We start from the raw sequence: 19734 nt of genomic DNA, 5'->3' as shown, positions 1-19734 counted from the left end.
GCTCTTGGTCTTCACTTTTCCCACCAACTCGGGCCCCCTGGCAGCCATGGAAGGAGTGGGCGCATGTGTGACTTCCTTTTTCCTGCATCTCCACTCTGCCTTAAGCGTAACACAAAAGTTTGAAAAAGAAAGGAAAATTGCCCGTACTTTGTCTACTTGTACGGCTCAAATCTCAGGAGGAATCTGGCTTTGAATATTCTTATTCCTTCTAATATACTGAAATCTCAATTGATTATATGGCTTCTACTTTTGGCCAGTTTGCCATGACAATTCAAGTTGGATTTATAAAGTCTCTGTCTTTTAAATCTAGTTCCTTTCTGTGTTTGTTCTCCCATCTCACTCAGTCTCACCATTCATATTCAAGTAAGCAGAACTGATTAGAGAGAGAGAGAGAGAGAGAGAGAGAGAGAGAGAGAGAGAGAGAGAGTTATACCTTGCTATTGTGGTTCACTTATTATGGCTTCACTGTATCATGGATTTAAAAATATATATCTATATATATATATAATTCTGTATGATCAAGTTACATTTATTGCAGCAAACTATTGGCTGATGGAATGAAAAGCGACCAACCACAGTGCTGTTCTGTATCCTGGGTGCTGAGTAGCTCAGTGACTGTAGGGTAATAAGAGTATGGAAAAGGTTTATAGGAAATTGGGAAGTGTTTATAAAGCCGTAAAATATATATTAATAATAAATATAATGTTGCTACTTTGTGGATTTCCACCTATTGGAGGGGTCTTTGGAACATAACTCCCATGATAGGTGAGGGATCACTATATTTGAATTAGGATGACCCTGTATGTAGTTATCCTCCTAAATGCTAGTTCACAAGCCACCAACCCATGGACTTCTTAATTAGCCATAGACTCAGTTCTTTTGCATTTTCTCAAGGAGGCATAACAAGTACAGTAGTTATAATGCATTTTCCCAACACACCTAAAGACTAGTACTGGCAAGAGTAGGTCTGAGAGTGGTAAGCGAGGCATTACAGGGCGAGGATAAATGTGACCAAGGCAACTCACAACTCCAGTAGTACAGGGCTTCTATCTTCCTTCTCTATCCAGAGGGTCCTCACAAAGATCTTAGCAATAGGGCACACAGAGGTTTATTTTTCAATGGACTGGGGACTGTAAGAATTGAATTACTATTTCTACCCAGATATATATTTTATAAAAGTTTATTAGAAAGGGTAGACAATCATAGCTTAAATCTCATCATTCCCCTAAGTAACCTGACCACAAAGTGCCTGACCTGCAAGTCTCTTTCTCTTTCCCCTTACTTGCCTCCTCTCTTCCCACATCCCTTCTTCATTCTCTTCTCAAAAGCCCGGGTCCATCATTGACCCCTCACTTTTATTGATGTACAACACATACACAGACGCAAAACCTGGCATAACTGTGTTATGTGAGGAATGTTGACGGACGGGTCAAGCCACTCAGGAGGGGGAGGGAATGAACTTCCTTGACACAGGACGCCTGTCACTTTTCAGCTAAGGCAACTACCCTTAATTAGAACCAAGAAAAGATTCTTTCCTTTGCTTCTCTCAGAACTGAAATTGTTTGTCATTTCCAGGCAGAAGATGAGAAAAAGCTTCTTAAGCTTTCCCTTCTTAAGCCACTCTATGATGCCTTTAGATTAGTTTTAGTTCAGTCATTTTTACCTCCTAGACTCCTTAGGATCTTATTTCTGAGCAGTAAGAGACAAAGGTATGAATATGTCTATTCCCCTAGTACAAACGTCAGTAAACCATGTGGTCCATGGTCCATCTTGCCTAATGCCTGTTTTTTTTTTCCCCCAGGCTCTTAAGCTAAGAATTTTTTTTTATTGTAAAGTAAAATCATGTTGTATTTAAAAATGTAAAAGACATCTTAAACGCATGGGATGCACAAAAAATAGGCATTAAGCCTAATTGACTCTTGGTCATAGTTTGCCAATCCCTAGAGGCATTTTCTTGCTGACTTCTCAGATGCTTTCTTGGGTGGGAGATACTAATTTTGTATCTGAAAGCTTTCCTCTTAACTTTTCAAAATCTGTCCTTTAGCCTTGGTAGAGACACTGGTTTTTGCTGAAGTCTGATTGGCGCACCTTCCTTACATTAATATAGTTTCTCATGTACACTGAAAAAAGTGTTTTAAACAATGCCACTTGAAAAGATTACATTTCTATTTGGAAGGAAGGGCTTCTCTCAGCAAAGTTGGGAAAAGAAACAAAATGACTGGTTTCCATTTTGTCCCATCCTCTAGGGAAGGGGTGAGTGAAGATAGAGAGTAGATGTAGTAACTAATTAGGGACTGAATTCCTCCTAACAAGATTGGGAAGCCTGGAGTGTGTGTGTATGTGTATGGGGGTGAGGGGAGGAAGTGAAAATTCCAAGTGGGTCCAACTGACAAATTCTGATCTTACATTTTAGAGAGATGTTAGAAAGCCCTGGAATATCTCTTCCCAGTTTTTAGGGCTCCTCTGGTTCCCCTATCATTGAGGGGGTAAACATTGGCCCCTATAACATATAATTATAATATAATTATAATAGCTCAAACCACTACAGAAGAGTTCAAATAAGAAAAGATGCCAACTGGAATGCTGTACTCATTTCCATTATTGCATTCTCCATCATCCTCAAAGTCAAGTCACTGATCTTCATTATGGTTCCCAAAGCCAACTTGAACCCCAAAGTAATCCAAGACCAAATGCTCATGTCTGAATCCTAACTCTGTCTGGTTCCTTCAGGAGGGATACTATTCATAAAAGGAAGAGAAGAATTAATGAAGTTCTCTTCATTTAAATTCCCATATTTGGAGGCAAATACTTTTCCAAATGAACGTTTCTGGAAAACAACCAAGAGATTTGGCACACAGAACCTATCTATTGAAATAAAATCATAAATCTAGATTTGGAAGGGACTCAAGAAGCCATCTAGTTCAATCTATTAATTTCACCCAAGATTATTTTTTTATATTCAACTTTAGGCCTCAGGAGGTCTAGAAACAGGGATTCTACAAATGTTCAAATTTGTGTCCAGCACAAGGGGGAGGAGAAGTGAGAGTTGCATTTCACAAAGGCGGCTTTCTAACTGTCCCCTTTTATTATATAGAAAAGGATCCTTTTATATAGATAAGTTCCTATCTCTGCTGTGAATTGGACATTTCTTCTTGATTTCTAGGGCACTAAAACAGTGTTTGGTGGGGAAGCAAGTCATGTCTTGTTACTTCTGATTCTAGATCTATGTATTGCCATCTTTGAATATTGTTATTAAAGAGAAAAGAAGGAAGAAAAGGAAAGTGGAAGAAAGTCCGACTCACTCTTGTGTTTGACTTCAGTTCTGTTAACTCTGACCTTGAATCATACGACCTTAATTAGACAAGAAACTCTTCTCTGCACAGGTAATCGTGAGCTCATCTGGGGAGCAAAGGTGCTAAGTTGGTTCATGATCTGAGTTTCTGATTTAACTCAAATCTCCTGAACCAGACTCCAGATCCTAAAACAGGGGGTTCTTTACTTTTTTGTGTGTCATGAACTGCTTTGGCAACCTGGTGAAGCTAAGAACTCCTTCTCAGGATATTTTTTTTTAATTTATAATGGAAGAAAATGTGTAAATTTCAGTTAGAGATTAATGAAAATTAAAATATAAAATTTTCTTATCTAAGCTTTTTGAGCTCTAGAAATCTGTTTTTGAATCCTCTTCCATGTTCATGAACTCTGAAATTCTCTTATCTGAACACAATCTGTTGCCATTCTACTTCTTCTGCATTGTAACCCCAAGCTTTATCTTCATTCTCCCCATGACCTCTGTTCCTTCACCTTCTCATTTCTCTTTCCTAGGCCATCGCTCAGGCACTGGCTGTATTTTCCTCTAATCCCCATCTTGACCCCTTGATGAACCAGTTCAACACTACCTTATCCTCTTTTCTCAAGTGTCTTTCTCCTTGTGTCCTATCACTGATCTTGACCTGCCAAGCCTTAGCCTTGGAGTGCCTTTGCTCCTAATAATGTGCTACTGAAAAAAAAAGTGGGAGAAAATCGAAAAACCATGCTGACAGTTATTTTAATTGTCGCCAACCCTACATGATCCCATTTGGGGTTTTTTGGCAGATACTGGAGTGGTTTGCTATTTCCTCCTCTACAAATGTATATTACATTATCTCAACTGATACCACTATCTCATTACAGAGAGTTGAATTACTGTCTCAATACAAGAGCAACTTTTCATTCATCCCTGAGGGCAGGGATCATCTCTGTCTCTCTGGGTCTTTGTCTCTGTCTGTCTGTCTGTCTCTCCTGTGCCCCACCTCCTGCCACATACACACACATCCCCAGGACCTAGTGTAGCACCTGCCATATAGTAAGAGCTTAAAAAATGATTATCTAACTTAATTGTTAATTGAATTTAATTCTGGAAGACTCAATATATCAACAAAACCATCAAGAATTGAGATAAAGAAGCAGTCGAAGAAAGTTGATGATCAATTTAATACAATATTTATTAAGCACCTGTTAGGTATAGGTATTGTGCTAGGCTTTGTAGATACAAAGGTAAGATGGGATACACACCCTTGAGGGCAACTCAAGGTACTTAGAGTCCAGTTATGAGCCAGAAAGGGATGGAACACAGGAGACTTGAAGGCTGGCAAAGATAAAGTATATACAAGGTATTCTTGGCTAGGAGACTTGGACAAAGTGATACCATGTAGGATCATCCCAAACCCAGGTACCCTGCTTCCCCATCTTCTCCCTTATTCCTAGACCCCATAACCTAAAAAATGGCAACATGTGAAAGTGTTGTCATACAGGATGAAGAGACCAACCCTGACTCATACTGGCATCCCAATTACACATGGAAACCAATTGTCACTAGGTTAGGATCCTACCCCCTCAGCAGGTCACACACTCTGAAGTCCCAGCTTCCCAGTTAATGCAGTCCGATTCCATTTCATCATAAGATGAAGCAACCTACTCTTTAGATGGAACCACAGTCTCTTGGAAGCCGAAGACTTCTCTCCTTTTGTATGGTTACCGGAAGTCTGGGAAGATTCTTGGACTGAGATTTCAGAGCTCAAGATTTCATTCAAAATTTTTGTTAGATTGCTCTGTAGTATAAATGGATAATGTAGAAATAGGTATCAAATGAAAGCATCTGTACAACCCAGTGGAATTGCTTGTTGGCTCTGAAAATGGGGAGGGAAGATGGAAAAATATATTTTTTAAATTTTTAAATTTTAAATTTTATTTAAATTTTAAATTTATTAAAATTTAAATTTTAAATAAATTAAAAAAAATTTTTTTAAATAAAATAAGGGGGCAGCTGGGTAGCTCAGTGGATTGAGAGCCAGGCCTAGAGACGGGAGGTCCTAGGTTCAAATGTGGCCTCAGACACTTCCCAGCTGTGTGACCCTGGGCAAGTCACTTGACCGCCATTGCCTAGCCCTTACCACTCTTATGCCTTGGAGCCAATACTGTGTATTGGCTCCAAGACAGAAGGTAAGGGTTTAAAATAATAATAACAAAATTAAAATTTTAAATAAAAAAGTTGTTTTGTTGGGGGCAATTATTTTGAGAATCCTATTGACAATGTTTTTCTTAAGAGTCCTAGACTTCACTTCTGTCCCTATGTTATGAAGTATTCCACAATCATTCAGTGGAAATTCTAAATCTGAGAGTAGAGCTGAAACTAAGGCGAGGTACTTAGAACTTTTCCTCACGGTGCTGACACACAGGGGAACACATTTTCTCCTGTGGAGGGATGTTTCCTCTCCATGACGGTCTAGAGACCACTGTTCCTGTGCCTTGATATCTACAAGATTGCACTAAATCTCATGACCCTGGTACTTCACCTGGCCCCTGGCTGCCACTCCCAGGTTCCTTTCATCATTATGAGATTTGCCTTCTATCCCCCTCAATCACCTCTTGGTGGTGGTGGTGGTGGGGATGAGCAAGACTCTCTGGTATCTGAGTCTTTTCTTCTACCCATGTGAATTCACCCTGGGTGGTACTGTTTTCAGTGCTGCCAAGGGGTCATCCTTTCCCTCATCCCTACTCCCCCTAGTTGCATCTCTGATTTCCATTTATCAGTGGCTGAGGAAAAGGAGGCTAAGAGAAACTTTGTGAGTGATATTTCAACCTAGATTTGGATGAATGATCTTGAGCTAGTCAAGGGCCTCTGTGTTCTAACCTTATAAAATGAGAATTTTGAACTAAAATCTTTAAATTTCTTGTTAGCACGAATATCTCAAGTTTCATGAGTTTCCGGCCCCCCAGGATGAGCTTTCTGGTTTTGCTTCACCATCTGGTGGCTGTATGGAACATGACACCCTCTGATATTAGGGGACTTTGATCTATTTCCTCCCCTTGGATGATTCCATCTTTTCCATTTCCATGATCAAACTCCTTCTTGAACATTTCTCTTCCAAGCTAATCTTTTTCTCCTCTATTACTCGCCCCATCAGTCTCTTGGTCCTCCTTTCCACAATGTCTAAATGGAAATTATCCTCCTCTGGCCTTTACCCATCATTTTTTCCCCTGGTCCCTCTCTCCTTGCTCCCCATCACTACTAAGCACATAAAAGAGAGTGATATGAAGTATCTGGGAAGGTAGGCTGCTATCATATTGTGGAGGGCTTTAAATATCAAATACGTTGGAGAGTCAACCAAGAAGCATTTATTAAGTGCCTACTATGTCTCAGGCACTATGAAATATTTATTAAAATAGCCAAAAAACATCGTCCCTGCTCTCAAGGAGCTGATCATTAACCCAAGAAGGAAGGTCTTTGTAGACCTGAAGATCAGAAGGGAGGAAGCATTTGAAATGGCTTTCGAGATTTGGTAGAAATTCAATATGTCAAGAAGTAATGGGAGAGGGGTCACTGGGTGGCTCAGTCCAGACCTTGGAGATGGGAGGGCCTGGGTTCAAATACGACCTCAGACACTTTCTACTTGTATAGCATGGGGGAAGTCACTTAATCCCCATAGCCTATTCCTTATCACTCTTCTGCCTTGGAACTGATATTTAGTATCAATTCTAAGACAAAATAAAGCTTAAAAAAGAATTAGCGGGAGGGTATTCCTACTCTAAGCAAATAGAGGAAACACTCAAGATAAGGAAGCAGCTGATGGGACAGAGAACACTCCATTTCGATAGGAATATGAAGTGTCTGAAAGAGAAGAGTATTAAATAAGGATAGAAAGGTAAAATACCTGCTTAGAGCCAGGAGGTGAGAGGCTTTGAATACCAAGTAAAAACGTCTGAATTTTACTTAATAAGCACTAGGTAGGCACTAGAGGATTTTCATCAGGGGAGCAAAATAACCAGGTCTCTGCATATGCAATATTATTTTGAGAAGAAAAGTGGGTAGCAGGCCGGGGAGAGGAGGCCAGAGTGAGGGGGAAGTCATTTGTCCAAGGACACACTTCATCTAGTGGCAGACTCTGGACTGGAGTCCAGCTCTCCTAACACCTCTGCTTCCCACTATGACACACAGTCTTGAAAGTATCTGCCATTTCATATAGTAAGTTCTAGATTCCATATGTCTGATGCAGATTAAAAAGGGGAGAAGGGATTAGAGGCTGAAGTGAAGGAGGGTAAGGCCCAATTCTAGTCACCCTAGGGTTCTAAGACCATCCAATAAGAGCTCCTTGGAAGCCCTTTCACTCCTTTCACTTACAGTCACAAATATATATTTGGGGAAACAATTCATCTCCTGGTTAATCATTGCTCCCATCCCCAATTATATCCCTGAGCAAGTTAGTCACTCCTCTCTGGGATTCAGGTTCCAACCAGATGATCTCTAAGCTGTCTTCCAGCTCCAACATTCTATGACCTTGGTAAAAGGCTGAGGGAACAAGGGATTCCTTGGGGTAGCACTGGCATTAGCAAAAGAGAGCATGGCTTCAGTCAGATTGAATAGAATCCTGCCAGTTGCAAAGTGAATTCTGTTGGTTCCACTTTAAAGAAGATAAGCAAACAGAGGCATTTCAAGGCTAGTTGGGGTGGTACGTCTCCTACATGTACAAGTCACCATGTTTCTTATTCCTACCTACCAACCCTGGACATCTTCTCTCTCCATTTTTTTCCTCTCTCCCTTCTGATCACCCTTATTCCTCCTTGTTCTTCCATCTCCTGTTTGCCTAAAACCTGATGTTAAGGTTATGGAATATGAATGACTGGTCTGGGTAGATACCAAGAGAAGAAAACTCCAGGATAAGAACTAAAGAAGAGAAAGAGACGGGATGGACCGCTAGACTTTGTTATGGGGAGGTCTAAGTGTGGGGACCAATTGGAAAAGAGGGAAGGCTGGAGAGTACTAAAAACTTGTTCCCTTTTGATGGAAACGAATCCTTGGAAGTCCGTTAGACTTCCCAAAAGACACTGTAATGAGACTACCCCTTGCACTACTCTGTGCCCCTAAGTTCCATCCATGGGTCTATGCTACGAACCCTGAAAAAAGGGGAGGTACATGTTGAAAGAAGAATGCTAGGGTCAGATATTCCCATGTGTATATTTATTGAAGTATATACCCTTTAGGGTTGGAGGAAATTGAGATACAACAAGGTTTCAGGGGAGAGGAAAAGATTGTTAGAGGGTTCAGTATTGGGCATATCTTAGAAATAAAAACATGGGACAGGAATGGGAGACATGGGGAGACTCAAAGGGATTTTAGGAAGGCTCTGTACTTGTCCAGGAAGGGGTTGGCAGAAGACCGAAGCTCCTCTTGAAGTTTTTGCATGGCTCTCTCCTGTTCTTGTTGATCCCCTGACATCTTTTGTGAGAAGAATGAAAGGTAGTAGTTCATCCAGTCGTCCACAATGGTAACCATGTCTTTCTCAGAGATTACAGCATATGTGAAATCCTGGCAAAAGAAGAGAGAAGTTGCTGTTCAGATGTGCTGACCTCCAGGCACTCAAACTTCCCATCAGTCACTACACATCTCCCAGAAGCTGCATTTCCTATCCCCCATCAAAGTTTTCCCATCAAACCCCCACCTTATTTCCAAAAATATCTCCTGGTGCTTAAGAAAAGACCCCTCTCACCTGCTGATTCAGTAATTTGTTAAACTCCTGCATTGCTGAGGAAATAACATCCTGATTTGACTGAAGAGCCATCTTCCTGCTTAAAGAAAGAGGGCAAACTCAGGTAACCTTTCCCCTAAACCAGCGTTGGTGAACCTTCTAGAGATTGCATGACCAAACTGCATCTTTAAGCCACCTGTAAGCCCTCGAATTACCCCCAGAGAGTAGAGGGCTGCTGGATAGAGGAATAGGGCATGTGAAAATTGTCCTCCAGTTCAGTGGAGAGTGGTAATAGCGGAGTCCCCTCCAGTTTGATGGGACATATGTGCCATGTCTTCACCAACATGGCCCTCGACCTTTACCCACCCCTAACACTTTCAGTACCTTGTCTCCTTCAACTCATGTACATTTCCCTGCACCTCTTTCCTTGATTCTCTCTTAAGATTAGCCACTTACCAACTATAGCCTTCTTCTAGATGTTTCACCTTGCTTTCTTGGGTCAGTTTGTGTGACTGGGCAAAACTAGTCAAGGATAGAGAAAGAATTAGAAGGGAGGAGATATCCTAAGGAGGGTGGCACCCTGAATTTATCCCTGAACCATTATGATAAGTGAAGGAAGAGGGAGGAGGGCTAAGGGAGGGTCTCTTCTGAGTTAGGAGATAAACTGAGGCTTGTACAGAGACAACTTAATGAACAAGACAAAGTAATTGGGTAAAACTGGCATAGCCCCCTACCATCTTCTTCAAATTCAGCTGTCCTTTCCCCTATGATCTTTGCTTTCTCTCCTTCAGTTATGACACTCCTCCAAGAATTTGAGAATTTGGACTTTCCCAAAGCTGAAGGGTTTATTTCCCAGATCTTTATATAATCTCTCCAAGGTCCTGGTCCCTAGCTCTCCTTCTAGCCTCGCAGTAACTTCTGGAAGATTCTAAAGAACCTCCCTGTATTCCAGTTCTAGTTCTAGTTCTAGTTCTAGTCTGGTCATGTTAATAAAGCAGTAAAAAGGGAGCAGCTAAGTGGCTCAGTGAGAGCCAGGTCTAGAATTGGGAGGTCCTAGGTTCAAATCTAGCCTCAGACATTTCTCAGCTGTATGACCCTGGGCAAGTTACTTAACCCCATTGCCTGGCCCTTACCACTCTTCTCCCTTGGAACCAACACACACTATTGATTTCAAGATGAACAGTAAGGGGAAAGGAAAGAGAAAGAAAGAAAGAAAGAAAGAAAGAAAGAAAGAAAGAAAGAAAGAAAGAAAGAAAGAAAGAAAGAAAGAAAGAAAGAAAGAAAGAAAGAAAGAAAGAAAGAAAGAAAGAAAGAAAGAAAGAAAGAAAGAAAGAAAGAAAGAAAGAAAGAAAGAAAGAAAGAAAGAAAGAAAGAAAGGGAGGAAGGGAGGAAGGGAGGAAGGGAGGAAGGAAGGGAGGAAGGGAGGAAGAAGGGAGGAAGGGAGGAAGAGGGAGGAAGGGAGGGAGGGAGGAGGAAGGGAGGAAGGAAGGAAGGAAGGAAGGAAGGAAGGAAGGAAGGAAGGAAGGAAGGAAGGAAGGAAGGGAGGAAGGAAGGAAGGAAGGAAGGAAGGAATGTATAAGTGGAAATCTTGTATTCTTTGGATTTCATCTCCCAGTATTCTTTCCTCATCCCAAAATTCCCTTTTCCCTTGTGTGTACCTGTGTCCTTACATTGTTTGTATATAATGGAGGTGGCTCCTCCCTCTCACTCTCTTTTCCATGTGGAAAGCTGGTGAACTCTCTTGTTTTCTCTAGCCTTTTACTTTCCCTTTGTTTCAAGTTAAATATTAATAAATATTATTAAATATAATACTTAGAATATTGAATATTACTTTTTAAGTTCTACAGAAAGTAATAAAAGACAAAGATGCCTTGAGCTACAAATAGGATCAGAATTATAAGAGACCTCAGTGGTTACCTAGTCTAATAATCATCTCATTTTACAGCTGAGGAAACTGAGGCATAGAGAAGTTAAGTGATTTGTTCAGACAGGTTTTCAATGGCAGGGTTAGAATTTGAACTTAAATCCTTACATTCCAAATCTAGAGCTTTCTGTGCTGCACAATACAGACAAAATGAGATGTGACAGGAGCAAATGAGAGGAAGAAAAATAGAGGATCAAGTTTTATTATCTGCTGCTGTTTTAGATCTCTTCGGAATTAGTAACATCTTGGTAGTCTACACAGTTACTAATATTTCTCCAGAGGCAAGAGCATTTTATTTAATTTTCACCATTAATACCTGGACCAAAAGTCTTGGGAAGAAGAGATGAGCAGCCAAGCATAATGCTGAATAATAATTCATCATGGGAGGAAAGAGTAACTACATGTGATTAATACTCATTTAAATATTGGCTGCAAAGATCTTTCAGTGGTTACCATGAGTCTACTGTGGTTGAGATCTGTATGTGTTATAAGCATATTCTTGTTGCCTATCAGTAAATACTGTTATGTTGAGGTGGCAATCACTTAGATTCTGTGCAAACATATGTTATTCTCAATGACAACAGATAGACATTGAGGGTCTTTGGTGTGAAAGGTAATGGGCTAGAACCAGGGAAACAAAGAGGTATAATTCCCTGCCTCAAGGGTCCTCTGTTCATTCTTACTCTAGAATCCTTTCATGTCAATCTACTTGGAAAAGCAGTGTCATAGGATCTTAGCTTTAAAGCTGAAAAGGACTTATTTGGTCATTTCAGTCACGTCTGACTCTTTGTGACCCCATTTGGGGTTTTTTTGGTAGAGATAATAGAGTGATTTGCCATTTCCTTCTCCAGCTCATTTTATAGTTGATAAAAGTGAGGCAAACAGGATTTAGTGACTTGCCCACTGTCACATGGTTAATAAAGGATGAGGACTTAGAAGACATTTAATCCAATATCCTCATTTTACAGATGAAGAAGCTAAGGCCTAGACAAGTGAAATAATTTACCCAAGATCACTTAGGTAGTAAACAACAGAGGAAGGATTTAAATTCAGAGCCTCTAACTCCAAAACCACTGTTCTTTCATGGGCATTTTAAAAATAAAGTATTTCACTTTGTTTCATTATTCAAATGGCAAACTCTATAGAAATTAAGAACAAAGAGGGACCACTACTTTCTGAGAAGACTTGAGTTGTGCTTTGGAGGTGTTTAGAGTTTAAAGAATAGAAAGAAAGGGGCAAAGTATTACAGCCTGGGTAGGCAAGGACAACAAAGTACAGTAGGTGCTATATCTTTAAGTCAGAGAATGTAGGTTCAATTCCTGGCTCTGCAACGTTTTATCTGGGTAACCTGGGGTCAGTCACCTCACTTCTCTAAGACTAAATTTTCCTTACCCATAAAATAAAGGAGTTGGATTAATCAATCACTAATGGCCTTTCCAGCTCTAAATAGCTGACCTAAGAGAAGAATCACTATAGCATGTTCTGATGAACAGAAAACAGAGCAAAAGAGTGAATAGAAACAAGAGATTCTGTGTGTATGTGTGTGTGCACTTTAATAATTGGAGATATTTATTTTTCTATCTTTCCCTATGCCTTCAAAACCCAAACTCTGTTCTTCATTCTTCCTTTCATCCCTTCCTTCAAAATCTTCTTTTTTCCAAATTCCCCTGTTACTGTAGAGAATACTAACATTAGATTACAAAATTTAAAATGAATGATTTTGATTGCAAAATGTTAAAGAAATGATTTTGAGAATACTAACATCCATCCAGTTGCACAGATTAAAGATTTCGGTGTCATTCTTAACTATATTTTTTCTTTTTTTAAAAAATTAATTTATTTAGTCAATTTAGAACAGTATTCCTTGGTTACATTATTTCCCTCCCTCCCCTTCCCTACCATTCCATAGCCAATATGCAATTTCATTGTCCTTGATCAGAACCTATTTCCATATTGTTGGTGTTTGCATTAGGATGTTCATTTAGAGTCTACATCCCCAGTCATATCCTCATCAACTCAGATAATTAAGCAGTTGTTTTATTTCTGTGTTTCTGCTCCCATAGTTTTCCCTCTGATTGTGGATAATGTTTTTTCTCATAGATTCCTCTAAGTTGTTCAGGATCTCTGCATTGCCACTAATGGAGAAGTCCATTAGATTCGATTGTACCACAGTGTATCAGTCTCTGTGTACAAAGTTCTCCTGGTTCTGCTCCCCTCGCTCTGCATCACTTCCTGGAGTTCTTTCTAGTTCACATGAAATTCCTCCAGTTCATTATTCCTTTGAGCACAATAGTATTCCATCACCAATATATACCACAATTTGTTCAGCCATTCCCCAATTGAAGGGCATCCCCTCATTTTCCAATTTTTGGCCACCACAAAGAGTGCAGCTATGAATATTCTTGCACAAGTCTTTTTCCTTATTATCTCTTTGGGGTACAACACAAGTAGTGCTATGACTGGATCAAAGGGCAGTCTTTTAGCACCCTTTGGGCATAGTTCCAAATTGCCCTCCAGAATGGTTGGATCAATTCACAACTCCACCAGCAATGCATTAATGTCCCAACTTTGCCACATCCCCTCCAACATTCATTACTTTTCATTGCTGTCATGTTAGCCAATCTGCTAGGTGTGAGGTGATACCTCAGAGTTGTTTTGATTTGCATTTCTCTGATTATCAGAGATTTAGAACACTTTTTCATGTGCTTATTAATAGTTTTTATTTCTTCATCTGAAAATTGCCTATTTATGTCCCTTGCCCATTTATTAATTGGAGAATGGCTTGATTTTTTTTGTACAATTGGTTTAGTTCTTTACAAATTTGAATAATTAGACCTGTGTCAGAGGTTTTTGATATGAAGATTGTTTCCCAATTTGTTGCTTCTCTTCTAATTTTGGTTGCATTTGTTTTGTTTGTGCAAAAAATTTTTAATTTGATGTAATCAAAATTATTGATTTTATATTTTTTAAATTTTTTCTAGCTCTTGCTTGGTTTTAAAGTCTTGCCTTTCCCAAAAATCTGGAATGTATACTATTCTGTGTTTACCTAATTTGCTCATAGTTTCCTTCTTTATATTCAAGTCATTCACCCATTCTGAGTTTATCTTGGTGTAGGATGTGAGATGTTGATCCAAACCTAATCTCTCCCATACCGTCTTCTAATTTTCCCAGCAGTTTTTATCATCCTTGAGCTCCACTAGTTTCTCCTTTAGAAATTTGGATGCTATGCCATTTGGTGCATACATGTTGAGTACTGATATTTCCTCATTGTCTATACTGCCTTTTATCAGGATGTAATTACCTTCCCGATCTCTTTTAACTAGATCTACTTTTACTTTGGCTTTGTCAGATATCATGATTGCAACTCCTGCCTTCTTTTTATCAGTTGATGCCCAATAGATTTGGCTCCATCCCCTTACTTTTACCCTATGCGTATCTGCCTTCCTCATGTGTGTTTCTTGTAGACAGCATATGGTAGGGTTTTGGATTCTAAAACACTCTGCTATTCGCTTACATTTTATGGGTGAGTTCATTCCATTCACATTTAGAGTAATGATTACCAGCTGTGTATTTCCCAGCATTCTGATTTCTACTCCTAGTCCTGCCTTTTCTTCTTTCACTATTTCCTTCTACACCAATGTTTTGTTTTTAATCAGTCCCCCTAATTCCCACCCTTATTTTACTTCCCTTTCTACCCCCTCCCTTCTTATTCCCCCCTTAATTTCTTTACAGTCTTTTTAAACTACCCCCCACCCTCTCCCTCCCTTGTACTGCTTCCCTCCCCACCAGTCTGTTTGTTACCCTTCTACTTCCCTATAGGGTGCAAATCAATTCTCTGACCGAATAGATTGGATTGTTCTTCCCTCCCCACCAGTCTGTTTGTTACCCTTCTACTTCCCTATAGGGTGCAAATCAATTCTCTGACCGAATAGATTGGATTGTTCTTCCCTCTTTGAGTCAATTTCAATGCATGTAAGAGTTTTATATTTCCTATCTCCAACCTCTTTACCCTTCCGGTGTATTGATGTTCTCCCCTCTCCCACCATAAGCTTCTTTGAGACATATAAACTTACCTCCTTTGGTTTCTTTTCCCATTTCTTTCAGTATTAACCTCTTTTTATAGCCCTAGTTGTGTGTGTTTATATATACACACATATATATGTATTTACGCATACATATATCTATATACATATTCATGTCTTGGCATTTCATCTTATACAATTTGTCACTGTTCCCTCTAAGTGTAATTCTTCTAGATGCCCAGGTGATAATAACAATTTTTAAGAGTTACCAATGACCTCTTTTCTTATAGGGATACATATCATTTTAACTTACTGGGTCTCTTTAAAAAAAGTTGTTTTTTGTTTTGTTTTGTTTTTTCTTTTTTCCCTCTTTTTAAATTACCTTTTGATTATTCTCTTGAGTTCTGTACTTGGGCATCAGATTTTCTGTTCAGGTCTGGCCTTTTCTTTACAAATGCTTGGAATTCTTCTATTTTATTAAATGACCATGCTTTCCCTTGTAAGAATATAGTCAGTTTTGCTGGGTAGTTGATTCTTGATTGTAGACCTAGTTCCCTTGCTTTCTGGAATATCATATTCCATGCCTTTCTGTCCTTCAGTGTAGATGCAGGCAGATCCTGTATTATCCTCATGGTGATACACCATGGTATCTGAATGACTTCTTCTTAACAGCTTGTAATATTTTTTCTTTGGTCTGATAGTTCTTGAATTTGGCTATAACATTCCTGGGTGTTGTCAGTTGAGGATTAAGTACAGGAAGTAATCTGTGGATACTTTCAATCTCCACTTTTCCCTCTTGTTCTAGAATACTGGGGCAGTTTTCTTGGATAATTTCCTGTAGTGTAATATCCAGGTTTTTTCTTTTGTCATGGTCTTCTGGTAGACCAATGATTTTTAAGTTGTCTCTCCTGGAAAGATTTTCTAAATCTTCTATTTTGTGAATGAGATGCTTCATATTTTCTTCATTTTTTTTTCATTCTTTTTATTTTGTTTTATAGTGTCCTGCTGCCTTGTAAAGTCATTTACTTCTAATTGTTGTATTCTGGTTCTTAAAGACTGGATTTCATCCCTGGAGTTTTGGTCATTCTTCTCCTTCTGATCTGATTTTCTTTGGAGGTCATCTTTCATTCTCTTTGCCTCATCTTTCATCTCCTTTGCCTCATCTTTCATCTTCTTTGCCTCCTCTTTCATGTCCTTTGCCTCATTTTCAAGCTAATTAATTTTGACTTTCAAGACATTATTTTCTGTTTCCAGATGACGTAACTTGCTTTTAAAGTTGTCTTCAGCCTCTCTTAATTGTGTTTTGAATTGCATTTTGAGTTCTTCCAGGGCCTATATCCAATTCGCTGGGTTTTCCATTTTTTTTTTTGGCTTGGGGTTCCCTCATCCTTCTCTGTTCTGTTTGCTCTTTGTTCATTGCCTGTATAGAAGCTGTCGATTGTAATTTCTTTTTTCTTTTTCTATTTTTTGCTCATATTTACCCCCTTCTTTACTCCCTGCAGTTGCATGAGCTCTTGTTCCTCTCATTTTTTTTTTTGTGGTGGTTTTGGGATTTTCTTTCAGCCATCACCTTTGGAGTTTTGTCAGTAAATCTCTCAATGCAGTCTATAGGGGAGGGGTGTTGGAGCTTGAGCTTCCCTGAACTCTAGAGGCTTTCATGGGATTAAGTCTGGCTGGGTTGCTGGATGTGCCTTGGGGCCAAAACGTCAGGAAGGATGAGGGCAATATGGAGTATCTCCACTGCTGCAACTATGCCTCCTGCTCTACTCTCTGCTTTTCTCCTCTATCTGCTTCCCCACTGCCTGTGTTGAACACTCTGAGCCTGGCACAGCTTTGCCCACAAGGTTCTCCCTCCAGGCCAGCACCTTTGTCTGCCCAGAGGTTCCAGCTGCTGCTGGAGGCTTAGTACTCTAGGTGGGGGAGGGGTCCTGGGACCTTCCTTCTTCCTTCCCCTTAAACCGGAGTATTCTCGAATTCTGGCTTTTGGGGGTATACCTTTTAAGTTGAGTCCAGCAGGAGGGCTCCTTGGCTCTGTCTTATTGTTAGGTTTGATTTTTCACCCCCCCTAGGAACATTTAGTTTGCAATTGGTAAGGAAGGGTTTTCAGAGGTCTGAATGTTTGCTGCCTTTACGCCACCATATTGACTCCGCCTCCCATTCTTAACTCTTTATTCTTTCTTACTCTATGTGTGAACTTTTGATTATTCCACCCTACTTAGTCTAACAAAAACAGGAATGTTTACATCCATACTTAAGGATAAAGTATTTAGGAGGATGGCCTATGACAAACATGTGCTAGCAAATGACAAATTAGAAACAACTGACAGACTCCTGGGCTGTCCTAAGTCAAGCTTAAGCTACCATTGGTACATGTGAGACGCAGGAAAGTGATGTAAAAACCGTCTATATATTTCGCGTCACTTCCTCTCTCCAGCCTTTTTGGTGGTGGAGAAGTGGCTGGTGGCAGTGTGCTGAGCGTTTTGGCATCTTGGCTTGGCGGTTGCTATTGTCCGGGTTTAGCAGTGAATTTTCCTTGATACCATACTGGAGGAAGCTGAGTAGCCTAGTTCAGGTGAGGCATCTTTACTGAGCCCTCTCGGAGTTTAGGCTGATTCTTTCTTCCTTAACTTCCAAACACGATTCTCTTAGAAAGCCACTAATCTTCAGAGACCTCATGGCGGAGGACTTTGAACTCCCCCCCCCCGCCCCCTGCACAGGCCAGGCAGGAGAAATCATACACCTTTTCCCTCTCCCTTATCCTTAATTCCTTCCCTCTATATTAATTAAACCACCATAAATTTGTAAACTGACTTGGGTATTTTATTTGGGATATTCCCTGGTGACCAAAATTAATTTAGATTAGGTCACAACCCTAAATTTATCTTTACATATGCATACAATATGCAGTTAAATTTTGTAGCTTCTACATTGACATCTCTCATATATGTATCCTTTTCTCCATTCACATAGACACCACCTAAGCTCAGGTATTCATTCACCAATCATCAAAAAGGATTTCTAATAAGTCTCCTTGCCTTAAGTTTCTCCATGCTCCATTTGGAACTATACCCAAAGGGCTATAAAACTGCATAACCTTTGATATAGTAATACCACTATTAGGTCTGTATCCCAAAGAAATAATAAAAAATGGGAAAGGACCTACTTGTCCTTTCCTACAAAAATATTTATAACAGCTCTTTTTTGTAGTGGCAAAGAAGTGGAAATTAAGGAGTTGTCCATCAACTGTGGAATGGCTGAACAATTGTGATACATGTTGGTAATGTAATACTATTGTGCTATAAGAAATGATAAGCAAAATGATTCCCCCAAAAGCTGGAAAGATCTGCAGGAACTGATGCAAAGTGAAATAAGCAAAACTGGGGGAACATTGTACACAGAAATAGCAATATCCTACGATGATTATCTGTGAAAACTTGGCTACTCTCAACAACAATGCAATGATCTGGGACAATTCTGAAAGGCTTATCCACATCTAGAGAAAGAAATGTTAGAGTCATCTTTCACATCAATGTATAATTTTTATTTTAGTTTGGGTTTTTGTTTATTTTGACTTCACTCTTACAACAATGATCAAAAAGGAAGTGTATTTTGCATGACAATAAAAATTAAAAATAAAACAAATTCTCCATGCTCCAATTTGTCCTCCACTTAGCTGCCAAAATGATTTTCTTAAAGCACAGTTCTTATCATGTCACAAACACACGTGCCCACCACTCAAATATAAAATCCTCTGTCATTTGAATCTCTTTACAGCTTGGCTCTTTCCTCCCTTCTCAGTCTATTTATACTTTATTCTCTTCTACTATATTTCTAAAAACTAGACTAAGTAGGCTGGAGTCAGGATTTTCTTCAGGTTGATTTCTATCCCTTCTCCCTCATTGAAGTCACCAATTGATTAATGGCCTCTAATCAACATAGTTTCATCTGACCCAGTCAGCATTATGTCATCAATTTGGTAGGGTAAATTTATGCCTTCGGGAAAGGAGGCCTCTTTCAAGTCACCATAATGTGGAAACATGAAGAAGATTTCAAGTAGACCTGTATGGGGAAAGAAGATAAAGGTATATTGGACTGCTTCTCAGGTGAAAACAGATTTCTCCTCATACCTAGCAGATTAACCAATATGACAGTAATGGAAAATAATAAATGTTGGAGAGGATGTGGCAAAATTGGGACACTAATGCATTGCTGGTGGAGCTGTGAATTAATCCAACCATTCTGAAGGCAATCTGGAATTGTGCCCAAAGGACTTTAAAAGACTGTCTGCCCTTTGATCCATCCATAGCAATGCTGGGTTTGTACCCCATAGAGATAATAATGAAAAAATATTTGTACAAAAATATTCATAGCTGAACTCTTTGTGGTAGCAAAAAATTGGAAAATGAGAGGGTGTCCCTCAATTGGGGAATGGCTGAACAAATTGTGGTATATGATGGTGATGGAATACTATTTTGCTGAAAGGAATGATGAACTGGAGGATTTCTATATGAACTGGAAGAACCTCAATGAACTGATGCAGAGTGAAATGAGCAGAACCAAGAGAACAATATGCACAGAAAATAAAACATTGTGGAACTATCCAATGTAATGGACTTTACTACTAGTAGCAATGCAATAATCCAGGACACTCCTGAAGGACTTATGAGAAAGAATGCTTTTCCTCATTGAGAGAAAGGACTATGGGAGTAGAAACACAAAAGAAAAACATATGACTTATCACTTGTATATATGGGTACATGATTTGGGGTTTTGCCTTTAAAAGGTT

At 39.5% G+C, this 19734-nt stretch overlaps 1 protein-coding gene across 4 annotated transcripts; it reads right to left on the bottom strand.

Moving 5' to 3' along the window:
- Positions 1–8472: 8472 nt before the first annotated feature.
- LOC100016555 (alpha-hemoglobin-stabilizing protein) lies at positions 8473–9930 on the bottom strand. 4 transcript variants are annotated; one of them, XM_001370331.4, is made up of 4 exons: positions 9737–9930; positions 9459–9524; positions 9024–9099; positions 8473–8842 (listed from the first exon to the last, which is right to left on the bottom strand). In XM_001370331.4, the coding sequence occupies exons 3-4, from the start codon at positions 9093–9095 to the stop codon at positions 8639–8641; spliced, it is 276 nt and encodes a 91-aa protein (XP_001370368.1). In that variant the 5' UTR covers positions 9096–9099; positions 9459–9524; positions 9737–9930; the 3' UTR covers positions 8473–8638. The 4 variants fall into 4 exon arrangements, with proteins under 4 accessions (XP_001370368.1, XP_007498034.1, XP_007498033.1 ...); XM_007497972.3 differs by having other exon boundaries at positions 9024–9102; positions 9737–9929; XM_007497971.3 differs by lacking the exon at positions 9459–9524 and having other exon boundaries at positions 9024–9102.
- Between the last annotated feature and the right edge of the window lie 9804 nt (positions 9931–19734).

The sequence above is a fragment of the Monodelphis domestica genome, chromosome 7 (assembly GCF_027887165.1).
Source record: "Monodelphis domestica isolate mMonDom1 chromosome 7, mMonDom1.pri, whole genome shotgun sequence".
Taxonomy (NCBI): Eukaryota; Metazoa; Chordata; class Mammalia; order Didelphimorphia; family Didelphidae; genus Monodelphis; species Monodelphis domestica.
Note: the sequence above shows the minus strand (reverse complement) of the source record. Positions and strands in the feature narration are given on the sequence as shown.